The 22,260-nt window shown below is 38.0% G+C and overlaps 1 protein-coding gene across 1 annotated transcript in view; it reads left to right on the top strand.

Annotated features, from left to right (window-relative positions):
- LOC6574108 (acetylcholine receptor subunit alpha-like 1) overlaps positions 1-22,260 on the top strand; it is a 73,416-nt gene that overhangs the window by 41,339 nt on the left and 9,817 nt on the right. The window contains exons 3-5 of the mRNA XM_002000130.4: positions 8,861-9,070; positions 15,086-15,130; positions 17,166-17,275. Of these exons, the coding sequence (XP_002000166.3) occupies positions 8,879-9,070; positions 15,086-15,130; positions 17,166-17,275 (347 nt within the window). The 5' untranslated portion in view covers positions 8,861-8,878. The remainder of the gene's footprint in view (positions 1-8,860; positions 9,071-15,085; positions 15,131-17,165; positions 17,276-22,260) is intronic.

Raw genomic sequence — 22,260 nt, 5'->3', positions numbered from 1 at the left:
GGCTAGTCTACTCTGAGTTCAGTTTAATGAGAATAATTTGTGTTATGCGAGGGACATATTGCTGCAACAAATTAAACGTGAAACGAGTTACTTTTACAACTATCCCGAGCAATCCCTTTGCATAGCACTTAGAGCTAGTTTGTCGCCTTTTGCTGTCGTTTTGTGCCCCCCTCGTACCTTAAATAGCGCTCTGAGTGTAGCAGGCAATAAATGCTAATATTTTATTTAAAGTGCTTTTAGAAAAGTTACCGCTGAAAGCACATACATACATAAGCATACCTGCAGCATCTCGCATTCGCTGTGCTGCGTCGCTGAGGCAGCGCCCTGCACGAGCACAACAGAGGCTTTGCATGTGGCAAAGTGTGTGCTACACACACATTACATGGTAAATGGTTTTTTGCAAAAAATTAGCCTTGTATTGGAGTGTGTGTGTGGGTGTGTGGGTGGGTGGGTGTGTTGCTGTTGAAAGATTCAGGCGCTTGATATTAAATATTGCGCATACGCGGCGTGGTGCGCCCTTCAGCCCGCCCCGCATAATGCAATGCAGCTCACGCATTTTTACACATCATTTGCCTGAACTACTTAAGCGCCCTGAGTTAAGTTCGGGCGGTAAGCGGATTTTCTATACCAATGCCCAACTTTCGGGCTGTGCATTCGACACACGTGCTGTGCCAATATTTTGTTGGTTCGACTCGATTGCGAACCCTTTGGGCCCATGCGCACTCCCACATACAGACACACACAGAAACACACATGTGTGAGTGGGACAAAGTTTGACGTTTGCTTTTATTTATGCACAAATAATTTCAAATGTTTCGCATACTTTTGACATTTGCTTTTTAAACGCGCAATTCCACAACCTCAGTCAGGCCACAGGCTCGCATGCCACGCCCTCTCGCCACTCAATCTCCCTTCCAACTAAGAATCTAATAAAACTTTTGCCAGTTACCTGCCAGCAGCAGCTGAAGTAGTAGCAGCATCAACAGCACCAGCTACGACAACAACAACAATAACAACAGTGTATGAGCAACACGGCTGCTTATTTGCTTATCATATGCAAATTTGCATGTTTCAAGCTGAAGTTTTCTTTTACAAAGCGACCGAGAAGCGAAAAAAGTACACAAAAAAAAAAAAAAAAAGTAAGAACGTTGCAGTCGGGCGTTACCGACCGCGGAATACTCATTCACATCCCATCAACAATTTAGTAGTTAAGTTTCGCTCTAATACTGTAGAATATACAGGTTTTTCCGATTTGCCACGCCCCAACTGGGCGTAGACACCTCATTTTTGGTCAGTTTTTAGCAAGAGATAACGGTACCCTGACTGCAAAGTTTGAATGCTTACCCTCAAAAAATGTGAAAATTACAGGGTATTTTTCGAAATGCCACGCCCCTAAAGAGGCGTAAACATTATTTTTGGGGAATCGATAGAGGAGGCTACCACTAACTCAACTATCCAAATTTGAAGCTTCTAGCTATTATACTTTAGGAGATATAAACTTTTGCGGTTTGCCACGCCCCCTGTGGGCGGACATATATCCGACAAAACTTTTTGGTCTTGGGTGATCAGTCCGAGTATATATACAAAATTTGAGGTCTCTGCCATCAATAGTGTCCAAAATATAGGAGAATTTAAAAAATCACTATATCTTCAGGTCCGATTTGCCACGCCCCCAATGGGCGTAGACTTATAATTTATCTTCAGACTTTATAGAATCATACCATTAGCTGACGTGCAAAATTTCAGCATTCTAGGTTAACAACTTTAGGAGATACAGTTTTATCCGATTTGCCACGCCCCCAATGGGCGTAGATATATCCGCCATAGCTCGTGATCTTGGGTGGTCAACGCGGACCTACATACCAAATTTCAGCTTTCTAGCTCTTCAACAAACATGATTTCTGGTATATCGGAAAATGCATTTTCCGATTTGCCACGCCCCTAGTGGGCGGATCGGGAAAATTTTAACACTTTATAAATCGGAGATATACACGAGTATGTGTTCCAAATTTCAAGTCTCTAGCTTCTATAGCGCCGAAATAGATTGCGTTCATACGGACAGACGGACAGACGGACAGACGGACGGACGGACAGACGGACAGACGGACGGACAGCAAGACGGACATTGCACAAAACCAATATACTGATTCACTTTCGTGAATGAGTATAAAAAAAAAAAAAAAAAAAGAGACCCAAAGAATGTTTAACAAGCAACCTAAGGGAAATGCCGAGCACAAAGTTCAAATAACAAAATTTCTGCTTTTACTTTTAATACCCTGAATTCATTGAAAAGGAATGAAACTGAATATGATGTATGTATGTATACACAAATGTGTGTAACAGGCGAGCCAACACATATCGAAGCTCATCAAGTATTAAGCACATTATAAATTCCTAATTGTCTTATTAGCATACAACATAATAATGCCAGAAGACTATACCCTATAAGCATTGGTATGATAAGTAAAACGAATGTGGGCAAAAACAGAAATTTACGCAATATGCACAACTCGTTAATTAGCTAGTTTATATTCAGTTTAATCGTTTTTGAATTTATTGTTTACTTATATTAGTATCTACATAGCTTTTCGTTCCCTGTATAGGGTATCTCGATGTCGCCCATCACACTTGCTTGCTTTATGTATCTAAGGCATTTCACCTAACCACACAACTAGCCTCTGGCTCTTGCGTCTAAAAAATACATACATACACATGTAAACATACACAAGGATACGTTATGTATGTTAGTGTGTGTGCGCCTATCTGCTGCTTTGATTACACAACTCGCAGCCTCGGGCCGTCAGCTCAAATTAAACTCGTTGAAAATGTATCAAGTATTTGCACACAAATAATTTATCATATGTATAATTATATATAAATATGCGCACATACTCATGTATTTGAAGTATGTGAGCGATTACAGCTGCCAGACGTGAGCAACGATAATAATATTCTATATAATGGCACATATACGAGTATGAGTTGGCTAAAATAATTCAAGACATCCAAGACATTTGCATAATTTGAATGCCTGCAAATGGTGGCCCAATTATGCGAAAAGTGAAATTGAAAAGGGCAAATTGCAATGCTAATGCTCAGCTTACAGCACTAAAAAAGAGAATGAAAACAATTTTGAAAATCTACAAGCGGAAAACGAAATCAAAAATATTCGCATTACTCTGAACAGAAACTAAAAGGCTTCAATTAATATATATTTTATTTATTTTACAGACAGAGTTAGTATCAAATGAAAACTAACCTAATATTACGGCTTCGCCTTGATGGTGTTATATTCTAAATTTGGCCTATTTTTTTTTTATAAATTATATACTTATATATATTCACATATACGTTATGTACAAGATTTGTTCCTTCATAGATGGTGATGTGTGTGTGTGTTTATATTTGGGAATTCAATTTATGGATGTTATTTGTAGTTGGGATTGCAAGGATTAATAAGGGGCAGATATTTTTGAAAATTTGGGTATAAAGTTGAGAAAAAGTGTAAATTTAATTATTGACCTACTGCATTTGCTGGACAGACAGACCTAAAGTACTCTGAATGTTATGTAGGCCAGCAGTCACATTTGAGATTCTTTGTACCCCATGCTCTGAGAAAGGGACCACGAGGGATTAGTCGTCATTCTGGTACCAAAGGAAGCAAACAAAAGAAGAAAAAACTGAAAACTTAATTTCAGTCGGCGAGCCAATTCCTATTGGACTCGCCGGGTAGCAGCAGTCGGACTGACAGACAAGCAGACAGACACACTGGCACATGTGCAACGAATTCAATTCGAACGACATAACAGCTGTAGCAGGGTCTCTTTTCAGCATGTGACGCCAACTGAAATTCAATTACAACTGCATACTGAAAATTGCGGCAGTAACAGCCATTACAACAAACTGAGCCAGAAATGCAGCCTGCCTTCGTGGCCATGTTAATATATCAGCCGAAAAGTACGCAACAGGGCAACAAGACAAAAAAAAAAAAATGAAAACAATATAAAGAAAAAGGGACGGAGGGGCGCATGCAAAACAAATAAAAAGGGAAATGAAAAACGAGCTCAACTGGAAAATTGCATGTATCAACGAAAAAAAATATATACGTATATATGCATACACAATTACGCCCACACTCGCATGCAAACACAGACCGGATGTCGACTCGCCAACAACGTCATTTCCGGCACCGTAATGCCTCTGCTGCATCTGCTGTTATTGTTCCGCATCTTGTTGAATTTGTCAAGATGCCTATTTAAAAATTTACAGCACTTGAAAATTAGAAACAAACCTAACAAACACAACTGCAAATTCACTAGCCTCAATTATTTACAACATTGAAAGACTCAGCGGGCAACACTCAAAAACAACGAACAACAAATTGCAAACAGAAAATTTGATGGTCACTTAAAAGAAAGTAAAGTGAATTCATTAACGCTTTTATAGAGAAAAGTCTATAAAATATAAAATATAAAATAATGTAATCCTCGTAAACATTTTTTATATATTACTTGTAAATAAATGATTATACTTAACAATCTAAGCAATTCGAGCTGCATAAGAAATTGCATTAGCCAACGCAAGTGTTTCATACCCTGTTGAGGTATTTAAATGAGTACAGGGTATACAAGTGAAACGAAATACCAAACAGCTTTTCAAAGCATACCACTATTTGACGCGTGTTTTAATTCCACTTTTTGGTCGAAAAGTAATTGAAATAGTGATCGTAGCAAGCGTTGAGTGCATCCTAGATATGCAACAATAAACATATCTATGCAGTCTACTCGTATATACGTATACATATCCAACAGTTAGTTATATTCGAGTTCAGTTAACAAAAAAGAAGCAAACAAAAAAATAAATTCTGCTCTGCTGTGAGTTGAATATTACATTTAGTACACACGAAACCAACTCTAAAGTGGAAGCCCAGAAAAATAATAAATTAACTAACTCAATGCGGCTTTGGAGAATTCATCCTTATGCTAAATATATTAAATATATATAAGTTGAAAATTAATTTTATTATATTTAATTTATTGGGAAATGCCAGATCTAACAGATATTTGTATATTCAGTTGTAAAATTGTAAAATTGAATTTGATTGCCATCAGATTAAAATTGAAATATATACTATTAAATATTGGCTAGAATATTTGGTATTCTTATCTGAAAGAATATACAAATATATTATACAGTCTGGCCACCAATAGATTATTTTTATAGTTTAGTTTAGATTTAAAATAAATTTAAATTTCGAATTTGTGTATATTAGATATTTATGGGATCACAATGGAAAAGTTATGCATGTTTATGCGGAATTGAATGAAATAAATGAAATCCACAATTTGCCTTTTTAAATTTGGCCTCCTCTATTTATAGTTATTTCAATAAACAGCACACACACACATTTATAAGCAGTCAGCAAATAATGTTGCGCATACGCAGCGTTGGCAAATACAAAATATAAATTGTTCACGATATATGGGCAGGCCAAGGCAAATAAATAATAAATAATAAATAATAAATATATGTAAATATAAATGGCAATATGAGAATGAAAATGAAATAATCTGCCAACTAAAAGGCGCATAAATAGCTGTCGAATGACATTCATTTTCTTTTGTTCATCTTTATAGCAGCCATTTTGCTGTCGCTCATCACTCGCACGTATGTGTGTGTGCGCGTGTGTGCGATATGTTGACGCCATCGCTCGTACGTTTTTTGTTGTTATTGCGGTCACTGACACGTGTACGTGTCACTTCAGACATAAGCGCTGAATTATGCAGAGAAGCTGGTCGTCCAATTTTGATTTGATTTATCGCCGGCTGTGGATTTTTACACGCGGCAATGCTGCTGAGGCAGCGACAATGTCAAATCAATGCCATCAAATTACAGATCATTAGCATATGATTAGCATAATTAATTTTGCACCTCCAACCGGCGGGCTTCTTGATTAATTTCATTACTCGCATCGCCCTCAACAATTTGAGTGTAAATAGCAACAGACTCAATTCCACTTGCAATTTCCTCTACTTACACACACACACACACACACTTAGTCACACATAGAGATGATGGAACTGCGGAAGCAAACAGATCGAAGTTTCTGTGCACACTTGACCAAAGTTAGATTATCAATGCGCGCCGTTCAAGTTTATTATATTATATACATATATCTTTGATTTGAGAGCAGCAGCTCTTAAAAAAAAACTTCTTCCTAGACAGCAGGAAACGAGTACTTCGTGAAGAGCTACATTTCGAAAGTTGTTGTTTGCCTCATGCACTTTACTATTTATTGTTAAATGCAATTACGGATCTCAAGTATTGTAAGCAAGCTGAATGCAGATAATATAAATGATGTCTCGACAGTTATTTATTGAGTTGAGAAAAAGTACAACCGAATAGTTATAATAATATAAGCGAATAGTTAGTCTTCCAGCAACTTTGCATACGAAAGCAAGCTAAAGCTTTTTTCTTCTTTGAGCTTCAATTAGGCAGTGACTTTTATTCAAAGAGGGGAAGGCGCGAGCATAGGTACAGTTAGCACAGGTTGAGCGAGTATGCAGAGTGCGAGCAGAGGCTTTTGGGATTGCTGCTCTTACAGATGCAGTTCACGTGTCACTCTTGATTAAAATGATTATTTAGTTACATTATTCATAGCAATGTTTTAGTTTTCATATTTCTTAATCCGGTTATTACATACCAACAAATCAAAAGCTCACAAAAATAAATTGCACTTATTAAGTACGTTGATATTCAACATCAAACATATACATATATGTTTTGAACATGCAGATTAAAAGTCTTATCACAACTCTTATCGAAAAATCAAATATGCGTATATATTCTTCCCACATTTTGTCAGTTAAAACAGACAGCGAAGCAAATTTGTTTACTCGCACAGAGCACAGTTTTATCTGCTATTTGCAGTGCAATTTTGTAATGGATTTATCCACTCACATACCCGTGGCATGCACATGCAGCTCATACACTCACATATTTATACTCTTGCGGCAGCCAATTATCAGAATCAATAGCAACAAACATGTCCACACATGAACGCTGAGTGCCACATATTAGTTATTTTATTACTATTATTATTATAGTCGAAAAAAAAAACAAAATGGAGTTTCTGTATAAAAAGTGTCATACGCCCTGAATTTTGAAGAAGACAAAAAATAAAGGAAAATTGAAAAAGAACATTGCGCACTTTTCATAATTGGCTGCACAATACAGCTAGGATATGAGCACAAACAAACTGTAAAAAGAAATGGGAAACCAGAAACATTGTGTACTTGCAACGCATAAAAGAAATGAACATAATTGCTTGTTTGTGCTTAATGTACCCTAACATTGCAGCACTTGGGCTTGTCAGTTTGTGTAAAGTAAAGTTTTTCGGAATATGCACAGCCTGAAGACGTGGTAAAGCATGCAAAAAGCGTATTTAAAGTAAGACAAGCACAGTGGGCAAAACTCACGATAAACAATGACAAAAGTCTGTCGACCACTGACCCATAGCAAAATTATTTAAACTCTGTGTCTCTGTACCCAGAGAGTCCAGCACCGAATGCGACGTTTATCATTGTAATTTAAGAGCAGCAGTAGGCCCGACAGATGAACAGTGGAAGGAATATGTATGCTTGCCAAGAGATTTGCGTCATTTGTTTCGTTCTCTGTCTTGTTCGTTCTCACGACGTTTCGACTTGATCATGCTAAGCCCGACCCGAGCTTAAACTGCTTCACTGTATTCGTGTGCTGCGAGCTCTGCTCATTTTATATTGACTATATTCCATGCATATGTCAGCGACGTTTACATATTCTTGCTCCCAGTTATTATAAATAGTGTAAACTCAACTCAAACAATAAAGTGAAGACCCTCGATTGCTCAATCCACGACTATAACTAAACTATTCAAACCTGTTCTTAATTTTTAACTTAATCAAATAGAAATATATGGAAATACAGTTCAATAAAAAAAATCATAAATAAATATTTTCTTATTAATTATTAAAAATTTTAAAATTAAAAAATTTATAAATATCATATTATCTAATAAAAATTATGAATGTTTTATAATTAAAACCTCCCATCATATAGCTGTTCGTGGTTTATCAAGAATATAGAATGAAATATTTTATTATTTTGCAGTCAGCTTATTTAGTATTGAACAGCTATATTGGTATATAAATACTATTATACATATTATTATAATATGTACTATATTTAAAATTACAGCTACAATTTAATATATTATAAAAGAATACCTTTGCGTATTTCGCAGAAAAATAGTCAAGTTTGCCCACAGTGCATACTTGTGTGGGTGCAAAGGACAATTGCAGACTCTAGATTATGTCTCTGAAGAGCAGCTGAACAATAACAAAAATTTTAAGCGACACAAAGTGCATGCGGCTGTGTGGCAGAGTGTGGAAAGACAAACATGCAAGAGGACACCAGATATGCAACTAACACATGCACATACTCATATATATATGTACAAATATCTATATGCTGTGTGTGTATGTTGCGTGCCTATCTTGGACCGTCTTGAGTGTTTGAGCCAAAGATTAAATGGTGTTTATGGCTGCACCGGTGCAGCTCCGTACGCTTTTGGCGCTGTCTCTCTAATACTTTTGACAGTTGTGCAAAATTTATGAGTGCAAACACTTACTCACACACACTCGCCCACTCTCTTGAACGGCTAGAAATATGGCAGAGCAAAACGAGAATCGCAACGTAAATAAATAAACAAAAAGTAATTGTAATGCAAATGCAAAGTAAAATATACAATACTTTACAAGCAGTGCAGCCATAACTTATTTCTGATTCTGTTTCAAATTTCTGCTGGCGCATTCTATTACAGGGTTGGACCTGGCCTAAGATGGGTAGCGTGCTCTTCGCAGCTGTCTTCATAGCACTACACTTTGCCACCGGCGGCCTGGCCAACCCAGATGCTAAGCGACTGTACGACGACTTGCTGAGCAACTACAATCGACTCATACGACCCGTGGGCAACAACTCCGATCGTCTGACGGTCAAAATGGGTCTAAGGCTGTCCCAACTGATCGATGTGGTAAGTCAAAAAATAATTCAATAATTATATGATATTAATAAGCATTGACGGAATTTCATATTAATTTTATTGTTTCGATCAAATTACAAAGAATTAATAGCATACACTCTAAGCTTAATTAAAAATATAAATTTATATATATAAACCATTTTTCACTTTCTTGTAGCAAAAGTTTATAGCTTTTTGACAATATAAAAATTTAAAAAAAAAAAATGTATTTATAACAAGTACTCGTATATCAAATATCTGTCATCCACAAATAATGGTGATTCTTGCCGGAAAATGTATCGATTTTTCTGATTTTGTATATCCAGCTTAACCATTAATTTATTATCTATAGCTATTAGCTAACTTTAACAGCAGTGAACAATACATTTCAATTCAGTAATAAGAATTTTCCAATTTCCATCATAAATATAAACTTTGTTAATAACTTCCAGTTAATAACTTACATTAGTTTACGTCAAGTTCATTAATTAACTTGGTAAAGTCAAAGTGTAGGCTGTCACGCTTCACGCTTCGTGTAGCTGTAAGTAAATTTATATATACATATATAACTGTAGGTATATATATAATCGGTAATTTATATATATACAATTACCTAAAATAAAGCACAGAGAAAAATGGTTTCTCCCTTGTGGAAATGCCGCAGAAATTATATTAATTTGTTATTAACGATAATGACATCCAGTTTAGCTGTCATTTCTTTGACAACTGAGCTGCTCCACTGCTTATCAAATGACAATCAAAGCAGATTAATTCGCAAAGCCAACAGCGCCGGTAAGTGGCATAAGCCGCGGCAGAGCAGCAGCCGCGTAATTAATAACTGTTTACCAAACGCTTAAAAGGCAGTCGAACTAAGCCACCATTGTTTACCCAGCTCCCGTTCCAATCCAATCTCTCAGCCCCAATCCCCGACCTTGTCCCAGTCCCAGTCTCAGTCGTCGTTTGTTAACTCTTCGAGTTGGTAGTCAACATTGTTTGCATAATAAATCAATGGGCTTTGCGATTTATAGTGCATCGACTGATGATTGTTTTCTTGATTAAGTTTGCAATTGCAGTTGCTACCCTCCACACACGGCTCAATCAAGGCAGCAAAAATTGCGCAATATATCAGGGGAGTCCAGCGCCTGGGCCAAATTGTGTTTAGGAAAAAGAAACAAAAATTGAGAGAACTCCAATTGGCAGCAGAGTCAAGTGCAGATGCAGCTGCAGCTGCAGCTGCAGCGGACTAAGCAAATGGCCCACAATCTTCTGTACGGTTTGAATGCACATGACAACCGGAAATGGGAAACCGGCTAACAGCTACGTGTGCTCTTGGCCACACAGTAGCCGAGCTTTACAGTTCTACAGCTCCCTCTCTCTCTCCCTCCCTCTCTCTTTCTCACACTGTACTGCATCCTGCACTTGGCCTCCTACTTCCAGCTGGCTTCGACTCCCTTTTTGCTGTTATAAATCACGCGCTAAGCACCAAGACCACTAAAAGGCATGCCAAACAGTCAGCAGCAGTCATACCAGCGCACATTGGGCAACGGCCCCTGTATCCGTGGACAAATTATACAATTCGCTGGGGAATTGAAAGGAATATATTTAAAGAGAATTCTACAGAGCTTACTATATTAACTTTTATTTTCGTTTCTTAAATGCTATAAAAATCTGAAGAATGCATTTACTTTTGTTAATGAGTTAACCGAAGCTTTATAAATACATTAAAAAAATTTTGTTATATAAATAAATGCAGTAGAAAGTCGATCGACTTGGAATCACTATATATGAAAAAATGTAGACTTCTCTATAGTAAATTTCCATTTTCATTTCTGGAAAAAGAAAATAACCTGATAGCAATTATCCAACATTGGCAAAGGAATTTTACAAATCCCCTATTTATATTGCATTTGCAACATACAGAGAAAAGTTCATTTGGCCAACATTTACTGTTGGGAGGGTTGCTTGATTTATATGCACACACTTTATTACTCCCATTTAAAGTGGTTTCTGCAGTAGTACAAATTGAGTAGAGGCTAAGGTAATTGGAACAGTACTATTTGGCCTTAAAGTGCAGCATGGCCGCACATTTCCTTCCTCTTTTTATTTTTCAGTCAACTTACAAATGGATAGAATTTAATATTACTTCATATCATTTAGTTTTGAAATTAATCTCGTATTTGATGCAGTGCTTGATAGCCCAACCCTATGCTACTGGCATGCGGTGCTTATAAACGAAATTGCATTTGTGTGTGTGTGGGTGTGTGTGTACACACACAAATTGTAATATTGCACATACGCTCTGTGTGCTCGACAGGCAACTGGCTAGAAATATTCGCAGAATTTCTTTTATTGCACTAGTCCACTGGTCACTTTCTGTTGTTGTGCATAGCTCATTGTTGTTGCTGTTGTTGTAATGCTTGGGGATGCACGTGTTGCCTGGCCTTCTTATTGCCAATTCCTTGTAAATCCTATCGACCAAAATCTGTGCACTTTGTCTGGTTGATTTCTGCTTCTATTGAAATGTGCAATCATTGGCAACAGAACGCAATATACATATATATTCCAATACCGTATACAATAGTACATGAGGAATAGATATCAGATCAGCAGGTGCGGCCTAGGAAGAATTTTGACTTTAATTCAAGATGTTTCCATTTGCCTGCCTTCGAGCTCCGAGTGACTTCGACTGCTTATTACGTGCATTTCAGCTGCTCAGTCAGGTGAATTATGACCAGAAATGCATTAGCAGGTGATGAAGAGAAGGTGTGAGACGCATATTGTTTGCAGCCAGCCTTAATTGCTGGTTGCTAAGCTACTCGGACCGAAATGTGGAGCAGAACGCAATCAAATGAAAATGTCAGGTCCTGAATTTGAAATATGAAAGGAAGGACCCAAATATAGTCAAATACAAAGACGGCGCCAAATGAAGCTTAAGTTTGATTTTAAATTTATAAAAGATGAATTTACACGTAACAATATATGTACATGCTCGCTAAAATATTGTTAAAATATTATCTAAATTTCACAAAAACACATTTATTTATGTCGCTTTTATTTATTCGTTATAAGAAACAAAAAGCACTCCGACTTACTATTGAAACTGCCGTATTTAATACTTATTCAGCTCGAGCTGGGTACATTTTTATGATGATGCTCGGCAACGTTGCCGCAAAGTTTATTTACGGCAAACAGGAAATTCTATTTAAATTGTAAACAAGCCCAAGGACTAGAGAGCGTGGCTGAAGGCAGTCGCCAGTGGCACAGAATGCAAATTCAGTTGCATTTCGAATGCTTTAAGCCTCGGCTTAAGCAATTTAAACACTGTATATCCTGCATCCTGTTCGGGGTAATGCAACCGACAGTCGTAGCTCTAAGTGTGAATAAGCAAGCAGCCGCAACGGCAATAACGCCAACAACAACAACAACAACAACAACATCAATTACATGGCAACAAACCCAGTTAGGCAGCTGTAGGTGTGAACCGGCATAGACATGGCCATGGACATGGACATAGACATAGACATGGCCAGCAAGCGGCAGACAGGCAAGGAAGTCGCCTTCGTGTTGCTGTTGTTGGCTGCTGTTACTACAGCGGATGCCGCACATAAAGCATAAAGGATACGCGCAACGCCTGGCGTCGTCCCCATCGCCGCTGCTGCAATATTATCTCTTCCTTATGCTGCTGTCTTTGTGCCTGGTCTTGGCTTTGTCGTTTTATTGCCGGTTTTCCGCGTCGCCCGCACCTAATGACCTTTCAGACGTCTCAGCCGTTCTGCCAACGGCTGCCAACTGGCAACTGGGAACTGTTAGCTGGCAGCGCACAAAAGCACACCAAGTGGGTGATTAGTAATAGGTCGCCTTAGTAGCACCACCGGCACCACCACGGCCACTGCTACCACCAGCTAACACACATTCGTCTGCGTGTGGTAACCCCACGCAACATCTATTAGCACTGCGTCTCCTAACATATTGCTCTCGCCTCGTGTCCTGTCGCTCTTCTTGGCTCTAGCGTTGACATTATCTGACTGTCTCGACGGAAAACGCTTTACGGCGCATCATTATCATTTTGTCGTTAATTACATTTTTCAACGCTTAAGTGATTTATTCCGCAATTTTATCGTTTTCTAATTTTTTTCTATTGAGCCCTGTGCCGCCCGCTACCAAACCGTATTTACGCCTAATGAGTTGCCTTGCCGCTTGCCACCTAAATAAATATGAAAGGGAAGCAGCAACAGCAGCCACACCAGCAGCAGCCATGAATATAATGAGAGCAAATGCCAAGGAGCCCTCTAAGTGTAGGAATTTTCTTGCTAGGCTCTACACCCGACAGCCCAAACAGGACGGGACAGAGCAGAGCAGTGCAGAGCAGTTACGCTGTGGTTGTCGTGCGTGCATCTGTTAACACTCAAATTAGAGCACTCTGCTCGCATGTTGTTGATACGCTTAAATTATTTGCGGTGAATGCTAAAAAAAAACAACAGCACGAATTACTGTTTCCTTAATTTAGATTTAATGTCGACTCTCAAGGAATAATATACAAGTTCTATTTGTATAGCAAATGTTTATTCTCGGTGGCAAAGGAAATGAACTAATGAATTTTCGTTCATGAATTTTCATTTATTTATTTCCTATGTCGCCTAAAAGAAATATTTCAAGAACATTTTTCAATATTTTCACACAAGTGACGAAAATTAAATTAAGTTAATTGAAGCGTTTGTAAATCTACTAAAATAAATCAATTTACTGTATCATGAATGATACAGAAATGGTCTAAACTTATACATATTAGCCACAATAAATTATCTTTATCGAGTATATAATTATAATTATGATTGAGTTGTCAGAGATGTGAATTACCTACAATATTTCTATAAAAAAAAAAAGACCCCTAATGCATTCAGCTCACTTATACCCCTAGAAGACATTCAATCCCAAAAATATGTATGTAGCATGTACACCATATACCATGTATATCTAGTGTTTCTACTTCATCTATTACTGGAAAAGTCGTTGGGTGCTTATATAGCAGAGCCAACTTTTAATCCAGTTTCGCAGCTAACCACTGAGGCACTTAAACTTTATGCTTGTTTAGCTGCTCTTAACTTTAATTGCATCTGCTACCCCAGCAGCCCCAGTTCTAGTTTTGCTTCAACTCCTATTATTTTCGCTCTAATCTCGTCTCTCTTCCATTGACTGTGTCACTAGTTTGCGAGACATAAATTGATTAAAACTCAATGATGCTTTAAGGATACGGTCGCCAGCAACGACTGTGACTGTTTCTTATTGCTGCAACTCACTTCAAACTAACCAGCTGCAGCACCATTTAACCCAGGACATGCCATGGGCAACCACTTGACATCCACCGACAGCCCCAAAGGCACCGCCAAACAAACAGGCCAACCACCGCCACCCATCACCCGTCACCCACCTCCCATCACTTCTCGTCACTCCACTCCACTCGACTTCCACTCTACTCAGCTTGCTAAATTTCAAACGCATTTGTTAACCGACACCAGAAGTTTCTTCAGTTCACTAAAAAAACATTCGCTCGTCGCAACGATTTTCAATTTGATGGTCCCCACTCAATGCTCAAGTTCTCTGAAATCTTAAGTCCCTGCAGCAGGCTCCAATCCCAGACCCCGCTGACAGCGGAGCAAAGCATTTGAGCTGTTGTTTGTACTCTACCTCTGATGGTTAAAAAAGCATTTACATTACGTTTTTGCAGTGGAATGTGATATATATATATATATATATATATATATATATATATATATATATATATATATATATAATAATGTTATCCTGTGGAAATCAATACAATAAAATTACTTTATTTATATCGACTGTAAAAAAGTTAAATGCTGTTACCAACTACTAAATTTTAAGATACAAGTTATTGAAGGGTATTTAGCAGTCGCATATCGCTACTCTGTCTGACGTGCATTGAAATTTGCAACACAAATTGAATTGAAATCATGCTTAAATTTGAATTTAACAAATTTCTTTCCATTCTATTTTTATTTGCAGAATTTAAAAAATCAAATTATGACTACGAACGTGTGGGTGGAGCAGGTAAGTCCGAACTATTCCATTTTTTATTCACATAACGTATTATTTGTTTTTTTGGCTACTTCCCGGGGGACTGCGAAATCTGTGATTTGGTAGCTGGCAAAGTTCCTAGCGTTTCCGGGTAACATGAATACACCATTTGCACGCTTCGGTGCAACCAAATGCAAAGTAATTTCGCTTGCCAATCCTCGCGTTCGCATAATGCCAATTTGTGCGCAGCATTTGGCTTTGCAATTGAAAACGTTCCATCCGCTCTTGGCCAAGTGGCCATGCTGGCCACGATGTCCACTATGGTCTCTTTGCAGCGGCCACTGGTATATGTGCATTGGCTTTGCACTAATGCGATAGCCAGTTGGACGTACAACAACTAGAAATTCCTAAAAAAAAACCAAACTATATATGTATATATATATCTATTGTCCGGCTGGCGAGTTTTTGTGAAACTGCTTTTAAGCACTTGAATGGAGGAGCTTTAAAGTTTTGCATAAAATATGCACACAAAGCCCCTGCACAAATTGCAGTCAATAGCTCTCAAAAGCTTATGCCAAGTTTCTGGTTACCCAAATTGACAAAACAAAAGCAAACCCCAAAATTAGATATAAATTATGCATCGCATCTGTGTTCCTCTCTCTCTCTCTCTCACACTCTCTGTGTGTGTGTGTGATTCAATTCAGAGAGTTTGCATGACCAATTCAGCTATTATCATTGTTGACTCATTATAAATGTAATTCGCCTGTGTTCCGGCAAGAGATTTCATACGAAACTCTCTAACTGAAAATGTGTTTTGATAAAAGTAATAATTTGTGCCATTTGTGCAATTCTTAAATAATTCTTTACACTTATCAGCAAGTGAAATTGTTTTATATATTTAAAAATGTTTTCAAACACAAAAATATAGTTATGGAATATGATTCTATCTGTTCTTATATCTAGAGTCAAAACTTAAATTATATTCCTGTAATGACATGATTATATATATAACTATTCAGAGTAGTAGAAAAACTATCTGAGAATGTACAAATAAGGGTAAAAGTTTTGTTATTTGTTGTTGCTGTTGACATTACTGCAGTTATGTTTGCTTCAGTTGTGCTGCGCCTCCATAAATATGCAAATGCATTATGTCAATACGGCCGCATCTACGTGCACCCGCATTCACATAATGACATTTACGTGCCTCTCTTTCTCTCTCTCTCTGGCTCTCTCCCACTCTGTAGAGGCTCATACTGTATGCGACTGCCATTAACTGTGCCATTTATTGAATAGACAAACAAAATCACTTTACATACTTGATAAAGAATAATATTTAGCTTATTTCCGCAGTGTAGACAGACAAACACTAACACATACATATATGATTATATAGTTTAAATTTATATACCAATTAGTTTTTGTATGAATAATCATTAGTCAGCTAGTTTAATGGCATACAAATCACTCATAATTAATTTAATCATTTATTACGGTTAACATCAGCATGGGTTATTTTTTGTTTTGTTTGAATTCTTTTTTGTTTGAATTGTGGAACATTTTCTGCTTGGCCAAGCTTCAAGCGCTTCGATAATCCCATTGTGAATTGCAAACAACACCCACAACGCATGCCGCATGCCGCATGCATATTGCAACAATGGTGTATAGCAGTCAACATAATTACAGTTTTATGATGCACGCTCTTCTGTATGAGCAACTGCAGATACCCTACAATATATTATAATTGGATTCAACTGTATGGCTTTGCATATACCCTACAGCAGCGACCAGCAGCTGCATACATACGGCGCGTATTTGTATGGCGAAAATTAAATTTAACGCCAACAGCTTAGCGACCAATAAATTAATGCATAATTAATAAAACGCAATTGCAACAAGACAGGACAGCCAGCCATTATGCCCCACCAATTCAATTCAATTTATGTCTATATGCAAATTATGTGGCCCGGGGTTCGGTCTAAGTCTCTTCATAAAGATATATATGTACATTCCTATATATAAATATATTCATTGCTGGGCAATTTTTAATATGGCTCTCTATGTTTTGCAGGAGTGGAACGACTACAAATTGAAATGGAATCCCGACGATTACGGCGGCGTGGATACCCTGCATGTGCCCTCCGAGCACATATGGCTGCCGGATATAGTACTATATAACAAGTAAGTGCCGTCCAATTCCCTAGCCTTCCGCCTGGTCCGACTTATTATGTTTATGGTTAGGCATTGGCTGGCATTTGGGGGCTTTGCCGTGGAAGTTTTGGCGCCTGGCACCATTTGCATAATTGCCCAATGGGCGCGACGGGCGCATAAATCAAAGCGCACAGTTACGCTTGCAATTTATCAGGCAATGATTAACGTATTTTTATTTCAATGTAACATGAGAGCTGGCCAACGAGTCAGCCTCGCAGCCGGCTGAGCAAAGGGGAACAGGCCTCGCTTTATGCTCAGCGCAAAATTGCTGCCAACTCGTCTGCTTTCTCAAATTGGACGTTTTATTTTGCTATGCTCGCTGTAATTATTATAATTTGCCTTGTGTCGTATTTCACTTGGAGTGAAGCCAGCCCCAAATAAACGGTACGGTGGTATAAATTACAAAATAAATAAATAAACTAAAAACAATTTGTTTTTTTTTGAGTATTCATATCAAAACATTGTCCTAGATATTTTTTATTTACTAATTTTTTTATTATTAATTGATGGTTTACATATTTCTAAATTTGAATTATTTTAGTTATACTTTTCATTTATAAACTTTCATTTATATTTTATATTTATTTACACATTATTATGTTTTTAAAATATTTATTTATTAATTCTATATTCATTAATAATATATAAATAAAAAAATATCCAATAAAATGAATTGGCGATAAAACTAGGAACAGCCAGTCATTTTGATTTATTAATTTATTTTTTATTCTCATTAATTTTTTCTTATTTATTTTATTTTATTTTTTTTATTTAATTATTTTTTATTGTTTTAATCACATATTTTATTCGTTTTTAAAAAATCAACTTCTATGTATTTAACAAATATTTATCCCTCAGCATAAATTTGGTGCAAAGTTCTACCCTTACCCTTACTTAATATCGATTAAGAAGATTTATCTGTAGATTTCGCATTTTTTCCACTGTGCCACTGGCTTTGCTGGCCAACACTTGACTCTGTCGATGGCACTTCAGTGCCTACAACACCAGGGAGGACATCGCTCTTTTGGCAGATCGGCTTACGCGCTTTATGTGCCGTATTGGTCGTCGGCTCTTCTTCTTCTCTTTTGTGTGTATGGTTGTTGGAACGCTTTGGTGCCTTGGCCATGCGAACTATTCGCATAGCATACTTTTCGGGGTGTGTGCGCTATGCGAGAGTCATAAAAACTCGTAATTTATTGCTTGGAAAAAGCTTAAATTTCATTTGGCAACAACGACAAAAGCATTGTCATGTTGTTGTGCGTAACTATAGCAACTCTCTGGTACTTACAGTGAATCACACACAGACACACACACACATGGACGCACAGTGCTCAGTGTATGGCATTCATTGTCGTTCGCTGCTACCGTGAACGATTTTTAAAGTGAAAAAATCATTTACACTGGCAATAATGAAGCAACGCTTTGGTTAGAAAGCTTTTTCCCTTTAGTGCCACTTGGACATGAAGTGCCATTCGACTCCGGCACAGATATTTCCAGTCTAGCCCAAAGTGGCCTCTGCCCGCTTCTCGTAGTTAATTGTGTTTGCTGGAAATAAATAGCGTCTGTAAAGTTAATTTAACGCACTCCCCCCTGAGTGGAAGTGTCATATAAATGTTGCCCCTATCCTTACCAAAAGACATCTAACTGTCCTCAGTCACAATTCACAATATTTATTTCCTCTTTCTATGGAATTTTGGCTATTTGAAGGAAAACTTTTATTGCTAAAGTATATTTATCTTAAATAAAAAAAAAAAAAGCTCGTATATTTCTTAACGGCAAATGAAAATTAAGTTAGTTTCCGAGGCAATAAGCCAAATTAAATTGTTAGTTAGACCTTTATGTATATTCAGATTTGCAATAGCCATAAACACATTTAAATGTTTTACCTAATTCAAATTTCATTGATAATAAACGTTTCACGTTTCCCGTTTCAATTGTATAACCATGAAAAGAAAAATAGCAGCAAAAAAATTAAAATATTTAGGTATAAATAAAAAATAAAAAATAAAAACAGATTTTTTACAAATCAACTAATATTTTACGCTTTTTTTGCAAATGGAAAAATTATGGCTGAATTGAATATCGCTGAAAAATGCATTGAATCTAAGCGGAAATTTCTGGCTTTGTTATTTATACGACTGGCATACGTGTATTGTTGTAATCTTGAATGCAAATGCAGTACATTCCCCCATGTGGCGGGCCCAAAAGTTTGCAACGCTGAAAATGCGTTTAAATTCACAATTGCATTGCAGCTGGCAATATTTCACGCGCAAAGTTTTTGCACGCCAAGACAAACGAAAAACGTCATACACACACATACATATATGCATGGAAAGTGATGGAACATCCGCCGAAATTTACGCCGAAATTCGTATGCAATGAAAAATGTTTAATTGCCTGCTAAATGTGAAATAGCCAACAAATAGTTGAGGGAGCCTTTCAACCTTGGAGGTAGCTGGCGCTTTTTGGCTCTAATAGTTTGCGGCTCGCCTGCACCACGCTCCACGTTTGTCAATTTTAAATTGCAATTTCGAACCAAATTTGAAAACGCTCAGCTCTCAATGGAGTGCCCAAAACATCTACATAGATAGAGCCGAGTACAGCACCATGTGTCATGGCCAAGTTTGCTGACCAGGCATAATTAGTCGTATGTGCTACAGCGGGCACATTAAATACGCATCGAAGCCGAGAAACCGTCAACAGCAGCCACTGCGAGTGTGTATGTATGTATGTGTGTGTGTGTGTGTGTGTGTGTGTGTGGGTGGACCATTAGGCAAAGCAAGCAGTAAAAGCTTCAGACCCCCATTTGAGTAGCCTAGCCAATGGTGACGACAGCAACGGCGACTCTGTTTATATTTGTGAAAGCCGCTTAATTCCAGCAATTAATTTTCATGTTGATCCAAGAAATTAAAATCGCACTCGAGCTGAGACTCAAAACGAGAGGCTCCCCCCTATCTCTGTCTCTCTCTCTCTCTCTCTCTCTCTCTCTCTCTCTCTTCCTATCTCCATCTTTCTTTTATATTTGGTTTCTGTTTTTAGTTCGAGTCTAGAATTGATTGCAATTGCGGCTGGCTCTCCGAGCTGGCTCCATTTAATGGTCTCCTGGACTTATTTGATAATACGTATTTGAGAGCTTCTCAAAGCGCACACAGTGTGTCTTGCTTAGGCACTATACATGCACATTTGTATGTATTTGTATGGACTGCCGCTTGGACAACGTGTCTAATTATGTTTTGATTATGATTATGATATTTTAAGGCATTAAGCCGAATAGAAAGTCTAACTACTTAAAATTCACAAACATTTATTTTTTATACATTTTTGCTTTAGCCACGGTGTATTAGCTTAATCTATATTTTATATTGCCAGCTAATTCCAGTGGCTAAATTTCTTTTAAAAAGGCGACCAAGCAAATGCAGCAGAGTTGGTTTTAGTGTCAGCTGCTTCCTTATGACTGTATCTGCTGTGCTAATAGTTTTAGTAACTTCTAAGCAATATCATAATTTAGAAACATTGACAGCAGCCAGCTAATGTATATGTATGAATATGTGTGTCTGCCTGTGTGTGAGTGTTTGTGGTCGTTATAACCGAGTATAAAAATTGCGCAACAGTAACGAAATGGCTTTTGCTGGATCAACTCAAATTGTAGAACTAATTAAAAATACATTTCAGCTTCTAATTACAAATTTATTTTAAATGCGAAAATTGCTTCGAATGTTGTTTTTTGCTGTGGACGCCCATGGCCGTTCGGCCATGGGCCGTTGGGTCACCCACCGGCCCCTCCACTAACAACGGCGGCGCTGTCCATTAGCAGCGACGGCCTCTGGCAGTAGTCGAGGCGAAGCATATAGACTAAGCCATTGCCGTGGCCACTGGCAGACATACTTGCACGCTAACTACAAATCCAAAAGCAGAGCATTTTAAAATGTTATTACAACAACAGTAGCAGCAGCAGCAGCAGCAGCAGATATAGAAGAAGAATCGGCAGCAGCGCCAAGCAAACCATTAATGGCTAAAAACCATTTAAAATGGCCGATGGCGCTGCAAAAAGCACAACGCAAAGACTAAAAAAAATAGATAGAACAAAAAAAAAAAAAAAAAAAAAAAAAGAGCCAGAACAAAAGTTTATAACCAAACCGAAAAACCGAAACCACGCCTGGGGGTCACCACAATTGCAGCCATTATCTGCACGGCGATTCGGTGGTGCGCGGCGACACACACTCTCACTCACACACACACAGACACAGACATTCACGCACACACACATGCGGGACAACGCGGCGTATGAGTGTCAGCTCCATGGGGCACGTCCGCATCCCCTCGCCGGCTATCGGCGCGTTAATCTGGGAGCCACACTGTGCGCCATCTTTGTATCTGCTAGGCCACAGTTGAATCTGAAGCCGAGCCAGAGTACTGTGAAAAGCGAAGTGGAAAGAGACCGAGCCAATCCGCAGGCGTTCAAAAGTTTTCTCTTTGACTTTGTATCCAGCGTTCTGGGTGCGGCATTCCTATTTTTATAAATCTAATGAAAGATAATGAAATTTTATTTCGCTTCTTTTGATTTCTACGCAGTTGATGCTGAAAACTAAAACAGTTGAAAAAGAACCATAGATTAGTGTGTCTGTGTGTGTCAGTGTGTGTCTGTGTGTGTGTATGTGTGTGCGTCATGCATTTATGGAGGAGCGGTCCGCCTCCGTAATACACAATAATAGAATTAAAGTGGCTGTGGCAGTTGAGCGCTCTCTGGCTGGGCGTGGCTGGGCGTCGGCTGGGTGCCTTGGGTTCACAAAAGTTCAGCTGATAATAAAGTTGTCAACAGCATTCATTTAATTAAAGAAAACAAAGCTAAAGCCATAGCACTTTGGGAATAACAATACTCCAACGTATGTACGACGATGACAGCCGAGCGGAGGCAAAGCCAAAAGCGAGGGAGAGTTGCAAAGATTAAAAAGAGA

This window comes from Drosophila mojavensis, unplaced genomic scaffold (genome assembly GCF_018153725.1).
Source record: "Drosophila mojavensis isolate 15081-1352.22 unplaced genomic scaffold, ASM1815372v1 contig_277, whole genome shotgun sequence".
Lineage (NCBI taxonomy): Eukaryota > Metazoa > Arthropoda > Insecta > Diptera > Drosophilidae > Drosophila > Drosophila mojavensis.
The sequence above is the reverse complement of the archived record's forward strand: the minus strand, read 5'-3'. Positions and strand labels throughout refer to the sequence as shown.